The sequence below is a fragment of the Bactrocera tryoni genome, chromosome 5 (genome assembly GCF_016617805.1).
Source record: "Bactrocera tryoni isolate S06 chromosome 5, CSIRO_BtryS06_freeze2, whole genome shotgun sequence".
NCBI lineage: Eukaryota > Metazoa > Arthropoda > Insecta > Diptera > Tephritidae > Bactrocera > Bactrocera tryoni.
In genome coordinates this window covers 56,673,945-56,700,130 of record NC_052503.1, presented here as the reverse complement: position 1 = coordinate 56,700,130, position 26,186 = coordinate 56,673,945, and the positions used below count along the sequence as shown (strand labels likewise).

Below are 26,186 nucleotides of genomic sequence, written 5' to 3'. Positions count from 1 at the left end.
TTTAAAGGGATAGTTTTTAGATTATTCGCCGTGGTTTCTATGGTTATCGATTCTACATAAAGATCACTCTCAAATTCAACAGATTTCACATAATTTATGTAATGCTGAATCGTATCGAAAAAAACATTAGCCGCATCCCATCCCATTATTTATTATTCTTTCATTAAATTGTAATTAAGAAATACGAAAATGCAAAACTATTCAATATAAGGTCTCTCCTTACCCTTACCCTTCATGCAAAAGAAAACTAGAACAAGCTAAATCTAAAGATAAATACGAGTATGGTGAGACATACATATGTACATACCATAGATTGCATACTCTTGCATATTTCTCACGGACGATTTCATTTCAAAGCAAATGAACAAAAGAATTCTGCGTAGCAATTGTGGGCTCATAATTGTGCTCACGCTTCCAAATCAAATGGGTAGAAAATTTTCTTTTGTGCATTTGCAGGCCTTCAGCGAGGGATAGAATTGAGTTAGGTGTTGCATGGTACCTGAGATTTTTTCCTCTTATTTTCTATGCTTTGTGTTGCAATTTTTGCTTTGCCTTGTCGACACAATAAGACCTAGGAATGCCGAGCTGGAAGGAAGCTGTTGGCAGATCGAGTAAAAATTGCAAGTGCTGCATGGAAACGCATAGCCTTGCATAGAAATATATGTATGTATCCAGTATAGCATGCATGTGCGTTTTTAACACGCCGTCGCGCAGCAGGATATCGAACACTCGACGGCGCAGCGAGCTGTACTTGGCCGGCACACCGGTTTTCGGCCAAACAGGCCTGCTGCTCAGTTAGTGTTTTATTCATTGAGTCAATCTGTCTGCCTGGGCAGCTCAACAGTGACATTTATGGCAAAATGCATACTGATCGCTTCATTATGCGGCGCAATACTTCAATTGACAGGGAACGAACAATGCGACTTCCAGCTGAAGCCATGACTGAGACTGCTGAAATTGCCACTACTCTCTGAACGAGAAAGGAGAAGAAGAAGCAGTGGAAAGCAAGAAGTTGGCAGTTGAATGCGAATCATAGCGCGCAGTAGTCTTCAAAGCAGAAATCTCCGGAAAGGACTCACCAGCACAGTCAATTTAGCACATGTTTTTCCATGTAATTTGTCTATATAGGAATTTTGTATGCATTTAAGAGCGGTTGTAGTCATATTCTCCCACCGCATGCTACGTCTACCCATGCCGCGCGGCACTGTGTGCGTGCGGGGCCTCAAGAAACGTGCATTTTCAAAGTCACTGCCAGATTTGCAGAAAATGACTTCTTTAAATTTCATAATCGATTTTTATTCAAACACAATGACAACATTTTCACAGAATCGAAATTTACTTTTTTGTTGTTTTTCGCTTTTTTGTGACTCAATCATTACCCGCTGTCAGCAGCAGGAAATAGAAATCTCAAGTGTGATGTCGTAATTGTTGCCTACTAAAAGTAAACGCTGGTAATATGTTGCCTCTAATCCCTAAATATAGAATTCGACTTCCTGTGGCTGCATTCACGCACTTGTTTGTTTATTCTACGATAGCTCCTTTGCCTTTATGCTCAAAGGATGTGTAGGACATTGTTAATATAGGAACTCAATTTCAAATCTCCGGGGAATTTTAATGTTTAGAAATGCGTTTATTATATGAGCTTTAAGTATATATGTATATATATTTGTATATAGAAGGTAAGTGTGCATTCTGCAGCACACCATGAACTCCCATTGCATTAGTTGGAAGAATAAAGGTAGTATTTGTTAAACTTTCTGAAATATTTCTTCCAGATCTAACGAATCTATAATAAAAAATAATGAATATTTGAATTGTCTTATTTGAAATTCAAATCAATTAGTTGTACAATTTGAAGTGTTCCTGAAGTTAGTGATATGGCGTATTTGGAATATGCAAAATCCATTTTTAACCCGACCTGAGATCGGCCTAAATTATTCTCCTTCAATTTTGTTATTCTATCTTCTTTATCTAATGGGTTTCAACCAACGATGACTTTTTACTACTTTCAAAGGTTTCTGCACTGTCCTAAGATGATATTAGCGCCCAAAGTCTGGTCTTCGCAAAAATTAAAATTTTATATTTCAAAAAATATTGACTAAATTTCTTAAAATTTCATATTGATGTTGGCAATTTCGAACTTCGAAGACAAATATTACATTTGGGAGCTAACATCGTGAATTGGAAAAATATAAATTTTTATTTATGAGTCAATCTCTCGAAAAAATTGGTTTGATCTATTACTCAGTCAAAGAGTGTTATTAAGTCTCACTTAAGCTCGAGTATTTTCGATTCAAATAAATTCCATCGAATTATTGTGAGTAAAAAAAAAATAAAAATTAAAAATTACACAGCCTTGGTTATAACTTAATACCCAACACGTTTAATTAATCGTCATAAGCGCAGTCGACTTACTTCAAGTAATCCAATTATGGCGTCGATGCCCTGACCTATTTGGGAGATGGATGGCCGTAAATTCCCAAAAAAACTATCAATAAGTTCAAAATATGATTTTAATGGGAACAGCTGCAATCAAATACTTGTACATACCGACTAGTACAGTCGTGATGAAAATCAATATTCCTTTAAAAGAAAACTGTCAAATCTTCAGACAAATAAATGCAATTTTCGGGAGCGGTGAATTCAAAAAACTTCCAACAAACAGTAATACATCAACGGCCCAGCGCCGAAGTTAATCCTTCAAATGGCTAGACAAAGACTTATATTTATATAATTTCCCTTAATTTCTTCCGCCTCATTTTATTGATGATTCCATTGGAGCGTGCGCGTCTGCCATTTGAAAGCGCACAGCAGAATTCTGCTTTAATTTGGTGATCAATAAATAAATATACGTGTGTATGTTTGTATGTATACAAAACATACCTGAGTTTTATATGATAAGCAAACTATATGCCGTATTCGCTGAAGTTTATTTCTGGCATAACGAGCTGCGTTGATTGAAGCGAGTCGTTTACAAGTAGTTGGCAACACTCGCTCACCACACTCCATTTGAAGCTTTATGAATGTAGTACCTAGGCTACATAGTACATATGTTTGTGTTTGGATGCCTAGACGACGTATGTGGACCGGGCAAATGGGGCGCAAGGTGCTTTTATGGGCCATCCCAACAAAAAGTGTGGCCGAATATGCCGTTATCGCCAGTCCATGTATGCGTGTATGTGTGCATAGTTGGTGTGTGTTTCGAGTGTGGGTCTGTTAGATATCAGCTCGTGCGGCCACAGCAAATTGGATTAAGCTATCAATCAATCAGAAGTGGCTGCATTGTGCCGCATGCAACAAGCAAATATGCAACACGCTTCGTCTTTCTGTTCTGCTTTGAATTTTCAATTTTCTTATCAATCGCATTTTTTACTCTACACGAGGGTAGATTATCCACTCCGCTTATTTGAAGTAAGCGATAGCTCAATAACGATTTAATGGCAGTTTGATTATTCGTATGACGGCCGAATCTACACCATTCTCAAATACGGTTTCTTAAAAGTCTTACATTGATGTTTATAGAATTTGAAAAGTGTGATGCATACTAAACTTTCATAGAGTTCAATGATCTGGACATAGCCGTGGCTACAGTTTGATATTAATTTGAAAAGTTAACGTAAATAACTATTTGAGGTCAGATATCTAGATCCATAGTTGAGTTCAGATATCTAGATCCTAGATTTTTAAAGGATTGATCATAGAAATAAGTCACATCTTTTTCCTCCAACACATTTTAATATTAATGATACAACCAACTGGTTCATTACGGAGCTCTGTAAATAAGAAGGTTCTATGCATAATCATACTGCTAGATTATAGGTTTTTCAGGGACAACATGTTGTCCAGAGGTTTGGTCAAACTTATTCTTCAATAATATTTGCAAAGCGTAACATTTGAATTAAGTTTGCCCTCGGGCCGTTTATTTCTTTAGATCTGTCTCCTTTTTATACTCTTGCAAAATGTTACTGCAAAGTGTAATCTTTAATAATTAATTATTACTTTATACTCAACCTCATAAAACCCAATAAATAATAAACCAGTTGATGGTAATTCCTTCGGTTGAAGACAGTTGTCTCCTAATGAAAAAGTTAGTTTAATAGTATTTACACTAATAAGGAATATAAATGCAGAGATTTAACAAAAAAAAGCGCTTTCATAATTTCAAAATATAATAGAATAAAAACAACACTAATCCCGCTCACCTATTTACATTTAATAAGATCTCATCAATCCATTTCAAATCATATTGAATATTCAATGCAAAGGTAAACTGTATTGAAGGATTATCAATTTAAATAATCTGAGTTGGATTTTCCCTTAAGAATGTCATGCCAAGCGAAGCACAAAGAGTATGATGTCTTCACTTATCTGCTGCTTTTGAATGCCAAAAGGATAATGACTGCTTCACTGATGGAAAGGATCAAATAACCGGAGTTTTCTTAGTTTTTAAATGAGCAGTAAGGATTTACACTCGTAGATAGGGATCACACACACGGTATGTGACATTGTCAAGATAAAAAAGGTTCAGCATGAATAAGCAAGTTTGGAATGTCATTTGTTTGCGCTCTGGATTTGGCAAATAGAGAATCAGATAAAACGCATGCTCGATGGCGGGACGGACTAATGATCGGTGACTGGCTTTTAAATACAAATTTGATGAACGAATTATAATTAAAAAATGTCATTTATTAGTCAGTGCCTAAAATAAATTTTCAGGAACCCTATTTATCACATATGAATCTAAAATCCCAACGAACAGAAAGTTCGAGCAAGGCTTAATTGAAAGCCGCTTAAATTAATAACGCGTTCTTGCTCACAACAGTATGAAATACGTAAATTTGGTATACAGCCGTGGGCATGAAGAAATATTAGAATTTACTAAACAAAAGCATGAAAACTTATCGAACCCATGAGAAAGATTTCATCAACACAATGGAACACTGAATCCTTTTATAGTTACTTTTCATTATCTCTGTGCGGATTTACAATGAATTAACAATTTTATAAGGAGATTTAAATTATGCTCTTAGGTTTGGTTATGTTCCCGGGCAAATGGTGCATCAGTTCATTGGGATGACGAGTGACTCGATAAAGCTTTTTTAGTCACAAATATTTTAAAACAAATAAACCATGCACTAAGTTCATTTTATATGCTATAGTATATACTATAAAATATTTTTTTTTTGATTCTTTAGATCCGTCAACTAATGTGTCGTAAGTATTAATTCTACTAGCTGTCATTCGAAATCACTGCACTATTCTCAAAAATTAAATATATCTGTACATTATTAATATTGACGTCTATTTTCAATCAATATTATCTACGCTTTATTAGATTCTGACTGACTGTATGTACATACGTTTGTCACATTACGTAATTCGATGAACAAACTGAGTTTTCTTCGATTGCAGGGGCGTGGTGCATCATGAGTTTTACACAGGGAACGAAACGGTCAATAAGCGAATATTACCTGCGTAAGTTATGCGCAATTTTGCGAAGCAATCCGCCAGAAACGCGCGGATTTGTGGAAGAAAAAATTGGCTTTTGCACCACTATAACACCCCTGCTCACACATCGTTGCTTGTGCGCGACTTTTGGCCAAAAACAACACACTAATGATGCCGCAGCCACCGTATTCCCAGATCTGGCCCCCTGTGACTTTTTTCTTGTTCCCTAAACTGAAGAGGCCCATGAAAGGACGACGTTACGCTTCTCTTGACGAGATAAAGACGGCATCGAAGGAGGAGCTGAAGAAGATAAAAAAATTATTTTTTGAACTGCTTCGAAGATTGGAAAAACCGTTGGCTATACAAGTGTATAATATCTCATGGGGATTACTTTGAAGGGGACAAAATAGATATTCATGAATAAATAAATAATTTTTGAAAAAAACACAAAATTCGCGATACTTTTTGAACACACTGTATGTACATACGTTTGTCACATTACGTAATTCGATGAACAAACTGATGGTGAAAGAAGCACTTGGATTAGATTTCAACCTCGTTGAATTGATCTCATTGTGAACTTATTTTAATGAACGAAACTGTTTATGAAAACGCAACTATATATATTGCTTACTTGCTTTCACACAAGTATACAAGGCCCAATAGGATTTGGGCAATTTAACTTAATCAGCTTTCAAGTTCGCTGCCACCTTCTTGGACCGTCATTGTAGACCTAACACACACCCACATCCATTCAATGTATGTATGTCTTTCTAACAAGAGGATCTCCCCAATAGGTTGCGGGAGAAAAATTAAAAGGCAGCAAGTTCATTTTTATCGCTGACACAGAGCCAACTTATTGAATTCGGTAGCTGCCAGCAGCAACTCCTTTCCTCGCTGAGCACTATGCCTTTCCGTCCATTAAAGCGCTCGAAACAAAGACCAATTTTGAAACTACGGCTACTGCTTTACATGCTGCCATCTTCCAAAGATGTAGAAATATATTTTTTTGAAGAAATTAATGAGATTTTCTACGCCTCTGTCCCTCAACCATCCGTCTTTTAACCTCGAAAGCCGTACGAGCGGGTGTACATTTAATGAGCGCCTAAGTATTCCTGATTGTGTTGGCATTTAATGGGGGGATTTGCTCAGTCACTCATTAGTAAAAGTAAAACTGAAATAAAATATTTATGTATTCAACAAAGTGTCAAATTATGATGCGATTTAATTTTTCAATATCACATATTTAGATACTTACATGCAAGCAACAATACAAATTTACATACGAGAATGCTCGCTCATAATGCATTTCTCATTGGATTAAGACGGAATTAAGGCATTCAAAGACTTCACCGCGGTGAGCTTGACAAATCATTATGAATAATTTATGTTTAGTTATTCTACTGAGAATATTCTCTGTAGTAGTTACCTTGACATCAACATTTTAATGAAGGCTTTGGTAGACTAACTGTTTCTTCTTTTTCTCCCAAATCCAAAATATTATAACAAGCCAAAGGGAGTACAATGAGCCCGATAATAATTCAATCAACCAACAAAGAAACAGCCGAAAAGACGACGTGACTTAACTTGCATATGCTCTTGATTTATTATCCAAACTAAAACAATGTATACATATCTTTCAAATTATATTGAAAATGATTTTAATTCAAAATTATCCGTATGTAATATAATCAAGTATTAAAACAGACTAACTTAACCAAACTAAATCTGTAAAATTACTACGTATGCTAATAATTCCATATGGACTTGAGACATCTATTCTCGTTGGTTGATGTGGTTTAACATAAACCATTTATTCAATATTACTGTTAATCTTCGAACCCTCTTTAAATAACATACTACTACAAGGTGTTTTCCAAAGTAAACAGGACTTTTTGAATCTAGTGCCCCCCGGTGGCGCCATCTATATGTCGACTGTCGCGTTAGAATCTGCTATCTTCATCGATTGTCCTTTGAGAATTTCATGACATTTTATACATTGGAAGTGGAGTTATTGCGTTTTAAGTGTCGGTATGTTTGTGTTATCGGTGCGAAAATGAGCTTCGAACAAAGAGCCAACATTAAATTTTGTTTTAAAATTGGTAAAACTTTTACCGAAACGTTTCAATTGATGAAACAAGTTTATGGCGATGATTGCCTATACCGTAGCAGAGTGCACGAGTGGTATCAACGTTTTCAAAGTGGTCGTGAGGACATAAATGAGGGCCAATCAGAATCCGTAATCACCGGAACTGTGCCTGAATTCATCAAAAATCAGCTGAAATCATTGTTGAAATTCATGGAAATGGAATTGAACATCTCTAAAACATCGATTTATTGCATTTTGACCGAACATTTGGGCTTACGAAAGGTGTGTGAACGGTTTGTTCCGCACAAATTGACTGACAAATGCTCAGAATCCAACATTTGATCGATGCTTGTGACCGATTATTTGACCAGAAATCACATTTTAACCATTAATCACTCCCCGTATTCACCTAATATGGCACCGTGCGACGTCTTCCTTTCCGGAAAAATGCATTTGCCCATGAAAGGAAAGCGTTATGCAGACGTAGAGGCCATTCAAAAGGCTTGTACCGGCATACTGGCATACGTTCGACATACTTTTGGACCATGCAAAAAGCTGTATTGAAATAGAAGGAGACTATTTTGAATAAAATAAATTGATTTTGCCGAAAAAACCATTTGTTGAGTTTTTTTTAAGTCCTGTTTACTTCGGAACACACCTTGTATGAGCAAAAAATAGCAAGACTTTGTTAATAATTTTAAAATTCCTAATTTATTCTTCAAAATCTATGTCGCTCCCCGCAAGTAAAGCTCCTTGGCCCAAATACACTTGTGGCAATCCTCTACTTTTTCCAACCCCCGAAACCGTTGTTGAAGTCAATTTCCCTAATAGCCTTCAACGCGCGCAGCGATTCACGTTTTATGTCTTCAATTGACTCAAAGCGGTTTCCCTGCGCTGAATAGCCAAAAGTCACACGGAGCTAAATCTGGCGAATACAGTGGTTGCGGCGCGATATGAGTGGAAAATTTGGCAAAAAACTCATAAAGAATCAATGCAGTATACGACGGTGCATTATAGTGATGCATAAACCAAGATTTTTCGGGCTATAATGCCTCGTTTTACCAACAGCTTCGCGCAAACCACGCATAACACGCAAAGAGTATTCCTTGTTGACAGTTTGGACGGTCGGAAGAAACTCGGAATTGATTTTTAACTTGCTTTGGCGTGGTAATTCGCCTTCGGCTCACCTTTGCCACGATATTCGGCCGGTTATTCGTCTGTTTCCGTGTCGTAAGATCCAGGACTCATCGCCAGTAATAGTAGCTTCATGACACCCTGGTAGTCGGAAAGCATTGTTTCACAGACCATAACGCAACGCTGTTTTGGAATCAATTGAGTGATTTTGGAACCAATCGTGCTTTCAATTTTCTTAGGCCTAAGAGATCTTTCAAAATGGTTTTCACTGATCCTTCCAATATTCCATCGATGCCGTAAGATCTCTGACTGCACATCATCAGTTTATGTTGGTAGTCGTCCTGGAAATGGTTCGTCGTCAACGCGTTCTCGACCCTATTTGAATAATTTGTACCAATCGAAAACACTTGCTCGCGACAAACAATTATCTCCGAAGGCCTTTTCCAACATTCCAAACGTTTTGGCACCAGAACGTTTATTCCTCACACAAAATTGAATGTAACTTCTTATTCGCATCTCTAATTTTCTCCGCTAATATCCTGTGAATATGCATATTTTCATTGCGCTACACAATTTTCCACAACTTCCCATTGTTTACGTCATCGCGGTCATTAAGTGCATGAACCTGTGAAACGAAATTACACGTATGTACTTATTCCCACCGCTAAATTGCAGAACCACTATTTTTGTGGTGCATAATTACCATATTTTCCAGAAAACCGTTGCCCTACTGTTCGTTTTGCCTTCGTTTTTCTCATAATATTAATGCTTATGTTCATTTAATTTTTTTTGTTTCTTAAGAAATTGCAGGCGCAATCGACGGCTTCCCTGCAAGGCAGCACGCAGCGTGACTGGTCCGTGTAGGTAACAAGTGCACTTTCTCGAATAATTGTCTTTTGTTATTTCAACCCTCGCCGAGTTAGCTCCGATTGCGAGCCTTCTGAGGGGTTAACACAACAACATGCAAACGCATACTTGCATACGTGTAGATTCAGATCATATGATTAAAGGATTCAAAATATTCTCTATTTTCTTTCATTTCGAAAAAGTCATAGCACTATCTTATGCATTTATGCTTTACTGATTTTCTTATTTGTTTTCTTATACTTTTCAGCTTCTTTTCATATTATTTTATCTTTATTTACAATACTCCCTTTAGTTGTTGTTCATTTTCCTTCTTATCAGCCGTCGACAACATTCGTTCTACCTCGTAACCTTTACTTTCAATGTAATCCTTAAACTGCCTGACTGCTCTTCGCTGGCTTCTCTTCTCGTATATCGTATTATGCATTTATGACTTCGCTTTTACCACTGCAAGCAGTGTCATCATAACCACAATTGATCAATTGAGTACAAACAATTTATTCTTAGTCGGTACCAATTTGACATTCATTTACATGCATAATGAAACTGCTAACTTACAAAAATGGTATGTATATTAACTAAAAAACGAAAATATGTAACGAAAGAATTGGTTGGATATTCTGTTTATCATTCTTGAATTGATCCTCAAATACATTTGGTATTTTAACAAGCTTTGTACCCCAATTACAGAAATATACAAACCATGGTATTAGTGGGTGATCGCATGGCAACCGAGAGAAAAACCGGGCTCAGAGATAACAAAGTGGTGGACTCTCCCTACAAGAATGTTTCTTATACTTCATAAATTTTATTGACTATCTTCTCAATTACTTCCACTTTTTCAAAAATAACTCAAAGACGACGTAGTGTATTATAACGCTAAGGGCCCCTGCGAAAGCTCTAGGCCAGAAAGGAAATAAGGTTTGTGTTTACATTTTCAATAGCTGCTTCAGGGAAATTAAATTCGCTCTTTAAACAATGCTATAATCCGCGTATCCACTAATTTACTAACAAACTTTCTTAATTATCCGTTATAATTGATTTTGATCAATAACACTTGAAAACATATGATTATAACCATCAAAAATTTGTTTGTTTGTAGTGGAAAAGGGTTACGTTTCAAGACTGACATTGCATTGAAAAACGCCAAAAATTCAAAAGCTGCAGAAGCCTCCAGCTACTTTTTCACGTTGCCAAACGAAACATTAGGGCGAATCTGGTCGAATCCTACTAATTTTTATTCCACAGAGAGTTGGGTTACATATGCTGGAAACCCTTTATTACAAAGGGCGATAACAAACTGAGATTAAGCCCTCAAGTACATATATAATCCCAGATCACACACACGTTTTTTAATTAAATACTAACAGAATACTCTCAAATAAAGTACTAATCCAAATAAAAAAACAAGTAAGGAAGGGCTAAGTTCGGGTACAGCCGAACATTTTATAATCATGCAACTTGCAGGAATCAAAGCCAGGGAAATACCTTAAGATGTAAAACGTCAACTAATTGTATTTATTTTAATCACAAGGATACACTGTTATAAGTAAAAGATGCTCTGTAATTTCATTGAGATAACTCAAATATTGGCCGATATATCCAGCATAAAGTCACATGGAATTTCGAAAATCCATTAATATATAAGGTATATGAGGGCTCAGAGAATTCTTGATCCTATTCAACTCATTTTTGATACACAGAAATACTATTATCTGGGAAGTTTTCTGGAATTTCAATTATACTTGTATATCTCACACATTGACCGATACCTAAGGACCTGAACAGTTTTGTTTGGATTTGGACATTTTTTGGTCATTTTTGGTCATAAGGTCATAAAGTGAAAGAATCAAATGGAATTTAAAACTGGTTATGTGGGTAGTAGGCGTGGTTGTTGCCCGGTTTCTCCCATTTTCACAATGTGATATAGGAATATGAAGAAAATACCTAGTACTAAGTTCAGTCCAAATCGGAAGGTCGGGTCCTGAGATGTCGGATTTCACCAAAAAGTAGGCGGTGCCACGTTTATTGCCCATGGGCTCCCGTAAAGCGTTCTCATACGATTTCGGAGGTAAATTTTATTGTCTCTGGCATAATTCTTCTTCTTCTTAATTGGCATAGACACCGCTTACGCGATTATAGCCGAGTTAACAACAGCGCGCCAGTCGTTTCTTCTTTTCGCTACGTGGCACAGTGGCACCGCTCCATATATTTCTTGGAAAAAAATAGAAGGAGTCGTCGTACAACAATGAAACTTTGCAGAAACACTTCTCTGGACTAAATTAAGAAATTTTGAAAAAATCTTTGAAAACCGCCCACTGCCACACCCACCTCCCACATAACTGCAATTGCCAAAATTTTTATTTTTGAAACTTGAAATTCGGGACACTTCTTAATTGAGTTCTCCTGATGAAAAAAAATTAAACTTAAACGCAAAGTGACGTTATTTATACCTTTACGTTGATAAAAATCCAATATAATATGCAATGTTTTAATTGAATATGTAACAGGCGAAGAATTGTGTTAGTTTTTATTTGTAATAATATGCAAGCACATATCTTTAACAAGAATCTAGTTCAAAGGAAATTTTGTTTGAATGACGCCTTAAGCTACTTATGTAAGGATCCGAAGTTATAAGAAGTCTGTTTAAGACATCAGTATTTGTGGAAATTAAAATCGATGTTACTAAAAGGGACGGTAATTGGCGGTTGTTTTAATTGAAAGTACAGACTCGGAACTTTCATTTTTTTATAGTAAGAGGGCTAAGCAAGGCAAAGCACATAAAGTTTTTTTCCATCAAAAAATGAAAAGTTGATATTTTTTAGTATAATATTTGAAAAATTATAAAAATTAGCTTACTTAGCCAATTTCAATAAATTTTTTTTTAATAAACAAATAGGTGCTATATTTTCACTAAAAAATAAAAGAAAAGCCATAGCTATATACTTACACACAAAAAAAATTCTTTATTTGGACAATAATTTTAATCTGATTTTATTGAATAACTTTCCGTCGAATTCCGTTAGTTTTTTTAACTATAAAATTTCACTTTTTATAAAAAACCTTGTTGAATTTTTCGTATCCAAATATTTCTTTACAAAACAAAATCATTAAAGTTTTGAAATTGGAAAGTGGAAAAATCCAATTTTTTCCGCCGAAATGTGGCGCCAATTGGATATTCCAAGCGAAGCCAGGTCCTTCTCTACTTGGTCCTTCCAACGGAGTGGAGGTCTTCCTCTTCCTCTGCTTCCTCCGGCGGGTACTGCGTCGAATACTTTCAGAGCTGGAGTGTTTTCATCCATCCGGACAACATGACCTAGCCAGCGTAGACGCTGTCTTTTAATTCGCTGAACTATGTCAATGTCGTCATATATCTCGTACAGCTCATCGTTCTATCCAATGCGATATTCGCCGTGGCCAACGCGCAAAGGACCATAAATCTTTCGCAGAACTTTTTTCTCGAAAACTCGCAAGGTCAACTCATCAGTTGCTGTCATCGTCCAAGACTCTGCACCATATAGCAGGACGGGAATTATGAGTGACTTATAGTATATCTGGCATAATTAGTTATTGATTTATTGTACTTTTAGTAGTTTTGAACATTACCGTTATATGGAGAATGAGTGGGCTTATCTTCCGATTTCATTAATTTTCACACTGTCGGTGGAAATTCTTATAATATTTGCTCTTATTAAATTTGATTGTTGTGTTCCTGTGATCCCCTGTACCAAATTACAATTTTATATCTTTATTTAGTGCTTGGTTATGGCACATTAAAGGTTTTCGGTTAAAGGCCATTTGTGGGCGGGGCAGTGGTCCGATTACGCCCATCTACGAACTCGTAATTTTTTTTGTACTAAGAAATCCGCATATCAAGTTTCATCATGATATATATTATATATATAACACTATGTCTATCTCACGTAGTTTTACCGTTAGGTGAACAAAACTATTATACTCTGTAGCAACAGGTTGAAAGAATGTGGGCGAATATTGACAAAAAACGCAAAGAAATTTTCGGGATTCGAAAATTTGTGATTTAGCTAAAACTCCACCAAATTGGCCATTTCTCCCATTATGCGTATAGTCCGATTGTCTTGTAAACACTTATGTGATTTCACCAGGAGCTATTGGACAAACCGCGTTTAGAGTTATTTGAATAACGGCGGATACAAAAATTATCTCGATGTATGCATGTTTTATTGCAAAGAAACTCATGAACCGAAATTTCATCTCCGAATTACTGCTTATGACAACGCCAAGTGAAAACGGTCCCGATCAAAACGCGATGAGCTGTAGTTAACCGTAGCCAGTCAGGTTTAACAGTCAGAAAGTTTTGCTATCCGACGGTCAAAGTCGTAATTCTGACTTGTACTGCCAACGATTGAACCGTCTGAAGTAGCGGCCACATTTGAGAAAAAAGATAAAAATTACACATTGATATTGAATCGTCAGAAGTTCCGGAAGTGTTTTTTTTATCTAAGGGTACAAGGGGTTTTCATGAGAGTGGTATTACCTTCAAAACCTCAACACTTTATCAAACAGAGCAGTGCATAAATACTCAAATACACTCTTTGAATTTCCAATACACAGTTCGGAGTATGGTATAGGCAATAAAAATGCTCTACTCATCTTGCCAGACAAGTACTAGTAGTAAGCCAATATTAAACCAATTGAGTTAGTGAATAAGAACCAAAGGCTTTGAAACAGCCTATATATTCTGTGTGACCGATCGGTCTCCAGGTTTGTGTGAACCCACAAAAGGATAGCAATTCAAACTTCATTAAGTAGGACTCTGGATGGATCAGCTGAAGTACATTATAAATATTTCCTAATATTTCAAGGCAAATATATATGTATGCTTTTAGATTAAGTGAAAATGTGCGACATCATAAATCATATTTAACAGACAGGTTAAAACTACAATGAGCACAGGAGACGAGCAGGAAACTACAACAAAACTTTATGTAAATGTTTGTTATTAATATACCAAGCTCTGAAAAAATGAATTATTGAGCCGCTATACGAAATTCAAAACTTGTCTCCATATGCCTCGTCAATTGACGCCATAGTACCTAGAGAACCAACAATTGGAGCGAGAGACGCACGAAGAAACCCAACGATGAAAACCTTTGTAATGTCATTTGATATTGTTGCTGGAGCTAAGTGTTGCTGCGAACCAAAATAAAGACAGCAACAAGGAACCTTGTCTGTCTGTCATCCTCCAAATTGTTCTGTAACGCCAATTATGGGCCACATAATTTGAATCTATTGTATGTAGACAACTATTATGTCTTCCGTGTTCATGCCACAACAATAAACCAGCACATGCAGACGAACAGACTCACATATACATTTGTATGTATAAACGTTTCAACACAAACAGAGACATTTCGAAAATGTAGAAAAGAACCGAATTATGTTTGAGAATAAGATCGTTTTATGCTGCCACACGTACATAACACAAGACAACACGAAATAATGCTCTTGTTCTTGGTTGCGTGTGTGCACAAAAGGCCTAGTGAAACATTTCCCAGCCAACTAACCATCCATCTATGAAGGAATGCTAGAAGACCGAAACCGAAGAATGGAAAGATGGGCCTCGTTGTTGTTTGTTGATGCGTAACCGAGCGGCAAATGAGCAAGAACAGACGGTAGTAAACGCACTCGCCCAATGCGGCCCTAAGCAGCCGTTCTAGGGATGAAGGTATGTACGGCGGAAAGAGCAGTTAAACCGACAGAAATCCATTTCCAAAAGAAAATTAGGCCTTTGTTGTAAATTCACCGTCACAAAAAAGAGAAAAAAGAAGTAAAGACATGGCAAAGGTACAGTAGAAATGTTGAGCAAAGCAAGATAATTGACGAAGAACAGGTAGCCGGTTTGCCCCGCTGAGCAATGACTGTGAGTGGCATGTTAAGCGGAGAGCGAACGCAATGGTGATCATGAGAGATCGCAATTTCCTTTCAATCTACTACAATTTACGCTCATCCCTAAATAAAAGCAGCAGCAGCAAATTACTGTCAAACTTCCTCATGTTTTTTTCATGATTTTGTATGGCATATACTTAATAAAATAAATGAACCAATTCGTTTTGCATTCAATATCTTTTGTACTGGTTGTAGAATTTAAGGTTTACGCTTTATTTAGCGATGCCGCGTCGGCGTGAGCGCACCGCTCAACGCTTTTATTTGGGTAACGCCGCCTGCTAAAATAATTATTCTCAAGCTACCGCGAAAGACACTGAGTTTTGAAGTCTCTACATTGATAGTGCATTTTGAGAAGATCAACGTTTCGGAGAGACTTACTCTAAGTAACTGAGAGTCATTACAGTATTGAGGTTATCTCTTGCCGCTAGTGCGGAGTAACTTATGGCTGCGTATCTGCGTAGCGGCCAACAGTTTAAACAGAGATTGTGTTAGCGACGGACGTACTAGACGAGCTGCTAACTGCTTTTAACACGCGAAGTGAAATAAAAAAGTGTACTAAAAGTCGTAAAGTATAGCAATTCAGTCGCGTCTTAACAAAGAAAAGCAAATTAAATAAAGCGTGTCAGAGAAAAAAGAAAACGCAACTTACTTCGGGAGAAAGTTAAAGAAACCCACACTGATAAAGTAATTACACATGAGACACAATTTATAAATCGCAAAACCACAAAACAATAAAAATAAATAAACAGCCGCCACATAGAACACAAATCATTGCTCTTTGTGCAAAAAGAACAAAAAACCAAGACACAACAAAGTCGTCGACCCAAGAAAGTGATATCACACCTTCATTCCGAGTGTACGCCGTATAAACGCTAACATGGAAGGTCTCGCACGCTCATTGAATTTCGAGCTGCCACACGAACTGCCACCCCTGGACAAATACGCGCAACAAATACTTGAAAATAGCAAAACCATTATAGTTCCTGCCACGCCCACCGCGCCCACCGTACAACTACCAACGTCCACCTTCAGCACATCCAGTGATTTTTTGCAAAGAATCGGCGCAACGCTCCTCAATTCCGTACAATTGAAGAAATACGTTAAATTCGACAATTCACCGGTTGTTGGGGCTTCCCTGAGTGGCAGGGCAGACGATATGGATATGTTCGGCATGCCGCCGCCACCGAATCATGTGTCGATCGACTCGTCCGGCTTTGATGCCGTGGACGAGCTGCAGCGCCAATTGGAGTACGACAAGTTCATGAACGAGGTGTGGATCGGCATTGTGCTCACACTGGTACTCACCTCAATGGTATTCTGCGTCTGCTCCTGCTTCCTCTACCATCAGTTCCGCACGTGGAAGAGAAATTGTAAGTAAAAGCAAAAACAAATTAAATGATCCTTAGGAGTAACAGTTGAAGGCAATTTGAAAAAAGAGCTTAAAGCGCAAAATGAGTTGGTGTCACAAATATTTCGAGTGTCGATATTATATTCGTAAATAAAACTCAGTAGCTTCAACCTGCCATAACAAATGATTATAAAATGTATATTTTAGTTATATGTATGTATGTCATTTTCTGTTTTTTTCTGTACTTTGCTACAGATATAAAGTTTTCAACTATTTTTCCTGTTTAATCATTATTTAGTTATATTATTGCATAAAATATTTATTTATTATATTTCTTTTAAATTATTACTAATTAATTTTCCCCTTTTTATTTACACCCATTTTCTTACCTTAAGTGCCATACGTTTAATTATATTTTGAAAGTCTCTTTGTAAATTCCATAATTGATTTTCGTTAAGGCGATAAGGTGTTTTGGAATTATTATGTAACCCCAAAAAAACTAAAATCAAAAATTTTAAGTTAAACAAATTAAGTGATCATTGCAAATAAAATTAAATAAAATTCGTATGGTAGTTGTTGCCCTTATAAACTAAATATATATCGGTTTACATTTTAAAATATTTTTTTTTAATTAGTACTATTGAATTTTATTTTATTTATTAGCTTATTAGTTTTTAATATAATAAAGGAAAACAATGTTTGTTCTCGAAGGTAACTTTATTAATGAAGAAACAGTTCGAATCAAGGTTTATAATGAGCAAAACTTACAATTAGAATCCAAAGTGAGAGTATGGAACAATCTCCTGGTTTGTTGTTGTAATAACTTAAATCTATAATACAAAGTAATAAGCTAATAGTGAGAGAATTCGTTGTTATTGTAATTAAAGAACTTCAACTAAAATGCAATGACAAGAATGAGTTTGGTCAATGACGTGAGAGATTAACTTAAGCTTAATATAAGTTGTTGGTAGTAAGGGCAATAGTATGTGACTATATAATCCATTTAATTTTTTAATCACTTTAATTTCATATATTATTTTTAATTGATATAGTACTAATATTACATATTATTACAATTTTTTTTTTAATTTTGCATTTATTTTATATATACATACATTTATACATTAATATTTGTATATTTTACTTTCTTTATAATATTTTTTCATTGTTAACACTATATATTTGGATTAATTTATTTAAATTTAATTTTGATTTAATTTGTGTTTGAACTTAAATTTATTTTAGTTATTATATTTTTATCCAGATAATTTAAATCAGCTGAACCTTACTTAATTTTAATATCAATTAATAATAATAAAAATTAAATTAATTTTATTTAAATAATAAAAAAATTAATAATTTACTAGTCAATTTAATTAGTAATATTTAACGTTACATTACAAACTAAATTCAAACATTTTTTTAGTCAGCAGGATTTATTTATTTTCTCATACCTCCATTCGATTTGAGTTCATCGCGTATTTTCACTTCATATTGAGCTTAACATCAGACATTTACTTGTGTGTGTGTATGTTTTACCAATTTGTACGCACTTTTGCAAGTCTGCGTCTCACCTTGGGCTTAAAAAATCAACAAAAACAACAAGTCGCCTATCGACACTTAAATACTGGTACCATATATAAATATGCATATATTACATATGAATGTATAATATGTATGTACATATGTATGTATGTGTATTCCTTGAGTATCAATGTTTGTCCAACTGCAATAGGCATTGAAAATCCAATATTTATATTGACAATCGACGGTTAGCTGCATGCACTTTATGTGCACGAGTACACATACACACTTGTAAATATATATGTATATATATATTTACCCAGAGACATAAACTTGGCATGCGGCTTAATGCCAATATGTGCGTGTCAGCTTACTGCGGTGCTAATGCAGGTGTGCCTATTTGCCAAAGATTTCTCAACATGCATTTGTACATATGTAAGCATGTATGTGTGTTGCGCGCGTACGCAAATACGTCTTTGCCATTTATTATGCTCACTCAATTGGTTATAAGCCATGACCATACACAAATATACATATGTACATATTTAAGTGCGACTAATAAAGCCAAGTATGCAAATGCTTACTGCGCCTTGCTTTTGGTCGCAGTATGTTGAGCTGAGTCGATTTAGCCATGTCCGTCTATCTGTCCGTCCGTCTGTCTGTATATATGCGAACTAGTCCCTCAGTTTTTAAGATATCGTTTTGAAATTTTGCAAACGTCATTTTCTCTTCAAGCAGCTGCTCATTTGCCGGAACTGCCGATATCGGACCACGATAACATAGCTGCAATATAAACTGAACGATCGGAATCAAGTTCTTGTATGGAAAACTTTCACATTTGACCATGTATCTTCACGAAATTTGGTATAGATTATTTTCTAAGGCAACAATGTAATTTCCGATGAAATTGTTTAGATCGGTTAACAATAGCATATAGCTGCCCTACAACTGAACGATCAGAAAAATTCTTGTATGGAAAACTTTTGCATTTGACAAGATATATTCACGAAATTTGATATAGATTATGTTTTAACTTATTACAAGATATATTAACGAAATTTGGTATAGATAATTTTTTAAAGCAACGATGTAATCTCCGCATAAATTGATCAGATCGGCTTACCATAGCATATAGCTGCCATACAAACTAAACGATCGTAAAAAAGTTCTTGTATTGAAGTGTTTTTCATTTGGCAAGATACATTGGCGAAATTTGGTATAAATTATTTTCTAAGGTAACAATATAATCTCCGAAAAATTTGTTCAGATCGGCTCACTATAGCATATAGCTTCCGTATAAACTGAACACATACTACTAAAAGAAATGCACCTGTGAAAGGTATATTAGCTTCGGTGCAGCCGAAGTTAAATTTTTTCTTTTCTCTCATAATTTCAATCATATATCTCACAAATTGACCGATATTTTAAGTAAAAAGTGAGACAAAGGCTCTGGGATCCACATTTTCGATATTTGGGTGTTTGAGCAGTTTTGATTCGATTTGTACAATTTTTGGTCATAGATGGCATACTTACCTCAAAGGCACACTATTCGTGTAAAATTTAATGTCTCTTGCGTATTCAGTTATTGATTTATCGCGCTTTTAGTAGGTTTTATGGGTATATGGGGAGTGCGCAGGGTTATGATCCGATTTTAGTCATATTCTCACAGTTGGTAGGGGCTTTATAGGATTTGTCTTGAGCGAATTTGGTTATTTTAGCTTTCAATGGTTTGGATATTATGACATATGAGGCTGCGCATTACAGTTCTATATCTTAATTTGGTATTCACTTATGCCACATGATAAGGCTTCGTTTAATGGTGTTTTGTGGGCGTGCCAGTAGTCCGATTACGCCCATCTTCGAACTCGTGCTCTCTTTTTTTCCAAGGAATCTGTGTACCAAGATACATACATACATACGTCAATTTAACTCAAGTTACATCTTGCACAGACGGACGGACGGAGTCACAGACATTCCTATATAACCCTATATCTCTCTCGATTAGTTTTAAGTGATACAAACAACCGTTAGTTGAACAAAAAAAAAGTGTACTCAACATGTTGCAAGAGTATAAAAATAGAAATGTGTCAATTATTCTTGTTTATCAATTTAGTGTTTGCTATTTTTATAGCCACAAACACTCTCACACATAACACAGCTGTGTACTTATGTGTGTTACCTTTTTACACCAGCATTTCGATTCAGTTATGTTGTTTATGATTAAGATTGCCGATAACTTTCATTCGATTAGAATTTCCTGTGGTTGCTCTTATCAGTTTCGTGTGACGCAGTTTTTCGAATGGCAGACATTCCGAAAGCACGTAGGCGCTAACTGTTTTTTATGTGGGAAGGGAAGGCAAGTTTTGCAATCTGTGTTCATTTGTCAACAATTTGAAGGCTGTTGATGATTGTTTTGCACATTGTTTCGCATTTGTTTTCAATAATAATTGATAAATATTGACTGCCCATCTATATACATAAGTATGTATATGTATATATATATGTGTGCATATATTTTATTAATTTGTATGTAGTATATGTATATATGTATATGTGTAAGTATGTATGATTGTCCCAGCAAACTAAAGATGTTCGCCATGGCTCTATGATGTTTGATAAGTATTTTAATTTAATTTATTTTTATTTTTAATAATATTAATCAATAAATATTGTTTTCATTTTAATTTTAAAGTGTTAAATGCCTTATTTAATTTATTGAATAATCAACAATGTATAAAAAAGACATTTGTATATTTTATGAAAGCTAATTATGTACTTTTCTTAACGGTGTTGTGCTGAATTTTACCATAAAACTGAAAAAAGTCGTAGACCAAAGTGATAATTAAAACTTTATGTAAAGCAAATCGTACCATAAGTTCAACTTGACATCATATGTCCTAAAATCTCAGCATTTCGATTCATTATTTTCGGGAACGACGAGGTCGTGAACACAGGTATATATAGTAGTTTTTGTAATTTTCCCCACATGCGATTCAAGTTGACTTTGCAAGATTTATTCAGCCTACAGTCAGTCTATTACTTGTAGCTCGATCGATCGCGAAAGCGATATTAGTGCATTGTCTCTCCAATAGAATCCTCACCACAACCCATTGTTCTCATTTTAACAATTTGCCAATTTGAATATCGAAAGTGAAAATAAAAATAAATACATACATACATAACAACAACTTTCTCAGTCACATAACACAATTTCAAATAAATGACCAATACTCATAAATTTCCACGCTTCATAAATCTCACTGCTCAAACAATCAGGCAGCGTTCAAGCTGTGATTTAACATTTAATGTGGGTATAGTGAGTCACATACATACATACATAATATGTACTCAGTGAAAGTACTGCTTTATGTATATTGGCATATCATTAGTCAGTAAATGGCTAATGAAACACATTTCAACATTTTTTGATTGCTGTAATAATATTGTGCAGTAATCTGCTCATTCATTCATATTATATTTAATTTATTTATTGGCATAAAAGCAGGAAACTTAACACTTTCAATTAATTTTGTGTTGTTTACATATTTTTATACCTTGAACCGGGTATATTAAGTTTGCTACGAAGTTTGTAACAGCCAGAAGGAAACGAACGTCGGAGATCCTTCAAAATACATACATACATAAGTAAATGATCATCGTGTTGGGCTGGATTAATGTAGCCATATCCGTATGTCCGTCTATCTGTGCAGACGCGAACTCATTCAACTTTGCACACATCCTTTTCTGCCTAGAAAGCTGCGCATTTGTCAGAAACGCCGATGAAGGACGACTATAGCAATTAGTTACCATATAAACACAATAATAAAATCAAGTCTTTACAATCAAAACTTGTTTATATGACAATATAAGTATGTATCTTCATGAAACTTCGCAGATTTACAAATTCCGAACGAATTGTTCACATTGGACTGTAACTGCCATACAAACTGACTGATCAAAGTCAAGTTCTTATACATATGTATGTATGTAAACTTTGTTGTTTCTGAAGGGTATTATAACTTCGATGCAAGCGAATTTATCCTTTTTGTTTTCATACCGTTATTTATTTCTTTGATATGTAAAATAAATTTAAAACTATAGCAGCAGACAAGTAGCTTCAATAAATTCTCGGATATTTGTGACATTCATACAGTTATTTGGTGCATACATATTTATAAAAAATACACGAAAAGGTGATCAGTGTCAATATTTAAGCAGCTTAAAACTAATTAGATTCGTAATCATTAGCAGCAAAGTGTCAAAAATAGGTCAGAATTAATAATAAATACGAACTATATGAATTCCTAAGCTGAAGTTTTTCTAGCAAAGTAAAATAACTAATTTTCGTATTATTATTTAAATTCACCGTTATTTGTGCAACTACATAAAAATGTAGAGCTTGGGAATGGTCTAAAAGGGGTTGCCGGTTTATTTTGCAATACTGACTTGAGTACGTTGACTTCAGCGCGTTTTCTCTATGTTTATAAGGGTGATTCAAAAAAAATTTAAAAAATAGGTTTCTAGACACCTCTAAGAAACACTCCCAAAAAACCTATGAGGTTCATCATTCATAATGATTTTTTTCATTGAGTTATAAAATTCATAAAAATAAAAAATTTTCCCAAAAATAATCAAACTTCAACCGTTAATATCTTTTAAACGGTTGGGTTAACGAAAAAATCGTTCTGACCTTTTTTGTAGAGCATTCAATTTCCTACAAAATCTAAGGAACAAGATATTTTTTCAAGTAGTTGGAAGCGAGATATAAATTTTTCTATCTGATCATAAGAAAAAATAAAAAACTGTATGTAGGAGGACCTTCTCGTTACAATTAAGAACTCATGCTTGGAGAGTCTTTCTTAGAGGTGTCTAAGAACCTATTTTTCCGAGTACCAAACGAAAAAAAAAATTTTGATTCACCCTAATGTTTATGTTTATGAATGTATACTGATTTTTTGTTAAATTAGTGAGAATAATGGACAATGCATAATAAACAGTATATAGGCATCTAATGCAATTTTTAGTTCAAATCTTTTCGATTATTAATTGCTGACTTGAAAAAAATACTGAAATTTTGACACAAAGTATTATTTCTGTGGACACTCTAACTTAATTCCTTAAAATTTTATCAATATACATATGTACATACATAAGTGCATTTATACTCTTTTACTAAACTTATTTATATTAAAAAATCCTATTCTTTTTCGTAAATAATAATTCGCTTCTACGCATTTCCAGACCGCAACACTGTGACACTATCCCGCAACGGACACGAAAGCGAAATTACGAAATTACACCCCGGCATTGACGATCCCGTGCCCGAATACACGCTCGTCTCCGGCTTGCCTTCTTACGAAGCTGCACTAGAGCTGCTCAATAAATCACCGCAGTCCTGCCTTATAGTGCACCCGAGCGTCTTCAGCGTGTTCCACGTAAATGAGAAAGCAGCAACTAGTGAGGAACAACCACCTTCACAACCAACAACGCCTCAGTCACAACTCGTTGAAGTGATGTCGCCATTATTGCCAACAATGAATGCCGCACAACAACAACGGCAGCATGCAACTGGAACCACAACAACAACGGGTATGGTGAGGGCCGGTAGAGCCTACGCTGTTTTGCCCACTTACGAGGAGGCCAATAGCCCACACAACTTGTTGCATGCAGGAACTGTCACTTTGACAACTGTCAATGAGAAAACGGTGAACGTATGCGCAGGAGAAGCGGGTGAGAACCACACAGTTCTTACCATGCCAACAACAACAACAACTTCAACGGTAGCCAGCACAATATCCAGTGACAGTGACAATGGTGCGACGCATAAAAACTAACTGCATCTCTAACGGTGGATTGTGGCAGACAAGTTCCGCAATTGTCAAGAGTGACTCCCGAGTATAGAAGTTTGACAGCTGTCAGTTTGACTGCACATCTACACACCGCAACTGTGATATTGTTTACCTTAACTGATTGTTGTTTTGTACTTAGACTTAGTAGTTATTTATTTATGCAGACAATGATTTTACTGTTCAGCGCGAAAATGAAATTTTAGCTGGAGAATCAAGAACTGTCAATTTGTAAATGTCAAAAAAGTTTACTTGAAACAACTGTGATGCCTCCGCACAAATTTTAGTTTGATTTGAAATTTAGTTAAGCACGATTACCAGTTTCGATGTGGAGTTTCAACAATTGTATTATAAGTATATTATTTTAAGCGATTTTTATATTTTTAACGCGAATGTAGTTAAGAGAGGTGCATTCAAACCCATCCTAAGTATTTATTTTAACAATTAAAGAAGATAAATGTGAATTATTTCAATAGCAAAACAAGTCAAAATACTGTGTTTTCCTTATATGTGGTAATTGGGAAGCTACCTATTTCAGGTGTAGATTCGTGACCAAACTATTTCTAAAATTGGAGTTCACCAAAGTATATGACACCGATTTGACCATTTATTTTGTAAAAATCCTCTATGTGGTGGAATGGAAATGTGTCTCCGGGTTGCTATTAAGTTTAATGAGTACAAAGCTCACACCCATTTTCACCTGAAAATTGTGACATGCACAAATCGATGGCTCGTAAGGGCTTTTAGTTTCATGGGCAATCGTAAAATTACTTATTTCATAGGCATCATTATTCCGCAGGAAGTACAAATTAACAGATATGTACATATATGTGACCTAGTCTACGAAAAGGGAGCTAACTAAAGACACCTAAGTCCCTTTTCCGTAGACCAGGTCACATACATATGTTAGACACCAAACGCTGTCGAATATCGGTTGTTATCACAAACGAACACAAGCAGCACGATCCGATTGTTTATTCTTTCCTTGTCATAGGTAGGGCTTTTTACGTGGCGTGGATGTTTCTCCTTCTCACTTTAGCTCACCTTCAAACATATGTTCTTTGGCTACGCAGAGGTCACCCCCAAGTGAATGGCGCTCAGAGAACTTTTCTCACTTGCGTGAAATTCTAAACGTGGCTCCATCATCGATGGATGGATGATTGGACCTTTGTTTGTGGCTTAAGGCCAGGAAAATCAATAACTGACCAGATTCGCCAAATTTTAGAAAAAACCCATGAAAAGAGGATCGATTCACACCACTACTTCATCGATTTTAAAGATGCTTTTGACAGCACGAAAAGCCTTTAGTTTAACACGGCTGTGTAAACTGACATTGAGCAGTTCGATATCGAGCCGAAGTTTCAGTCTATTCTTCGTCTATCTTGGAACCAGTATTAACACTAACAACAATGTCAGCTTCGAAATTCAATGCGGAATAACTCTTGCCAACAGGTGCTATTTCGGAGTAAGTAGGCAATTGAGAAGTAAAGTCCTCTCTCGACGAACACAGACCAAACTCTATAAGTCACTCATTATTCCCGTCCTGCCATATGGTGCGGATGCATACACGATGACAACATCGGATGAGAAGACGTTACGAGTTTTCCAAAGAAAGCTTATGCGGAAGATTTATGGTCCTTTGCGCATTGGCAACGGCGAAACTCGCATTGGATGGAACAATAGCAATACGAGTTATGCAACGACATTGACATACATATGTAGTTCAGCGAATTAAGAGACAGCGGCTACGCTGGCTATGCCAGTTACCGCCGGGGGGAGCAGAGAGAGGAAGACCTTCACTACGTTGTGGATATCAGGTGGAGAAGAACTTGGCTGCACATGATATCTCGAAGTGGCGCCAAATTGCAAAAAGAAGAAACGATTGGCGCGCTGTAGTTAACTCGTCTATAACCGCGTAAGCGGACATAATTTATTTTGCCATTGGTACTTGTTACTGCACTGAAAAGCGTAAGAAACATAATCAATAGGGTGGAGCGATTTTATT

At 35.7% G+C, this 26,186-nt stretch overlaps 1 protein-coding gene across 1 annotated transcript; it reads left to right on the top strand.

The window, feature by feature from the left end:
* Positions 1-15,946: 15,946 nt before the first annotated feature.
* LOC120779029 (protein commissureless 2) lies at positions 15,947-24,645 on the top strand. Its single transcript, XM_040111150.1, has 2 exons — positions 15,947-16,833; positions 23,577-24,645. The coding sequence occupies exons 1-2, from the start codon at positions 16,341-16,343 to the stop codon at positions 24,167-24,169; spliced, it is 1,086 nt and encodes a 361-aa protein (XP_039967084.1). The 5' UTR covers positions 15,947-16,340; the 3' UTR covers positions 24,170-24,645.
* The last annotated feature ends 1,541 nt before the right edge of the window (positions 24,646-26,186 follow it).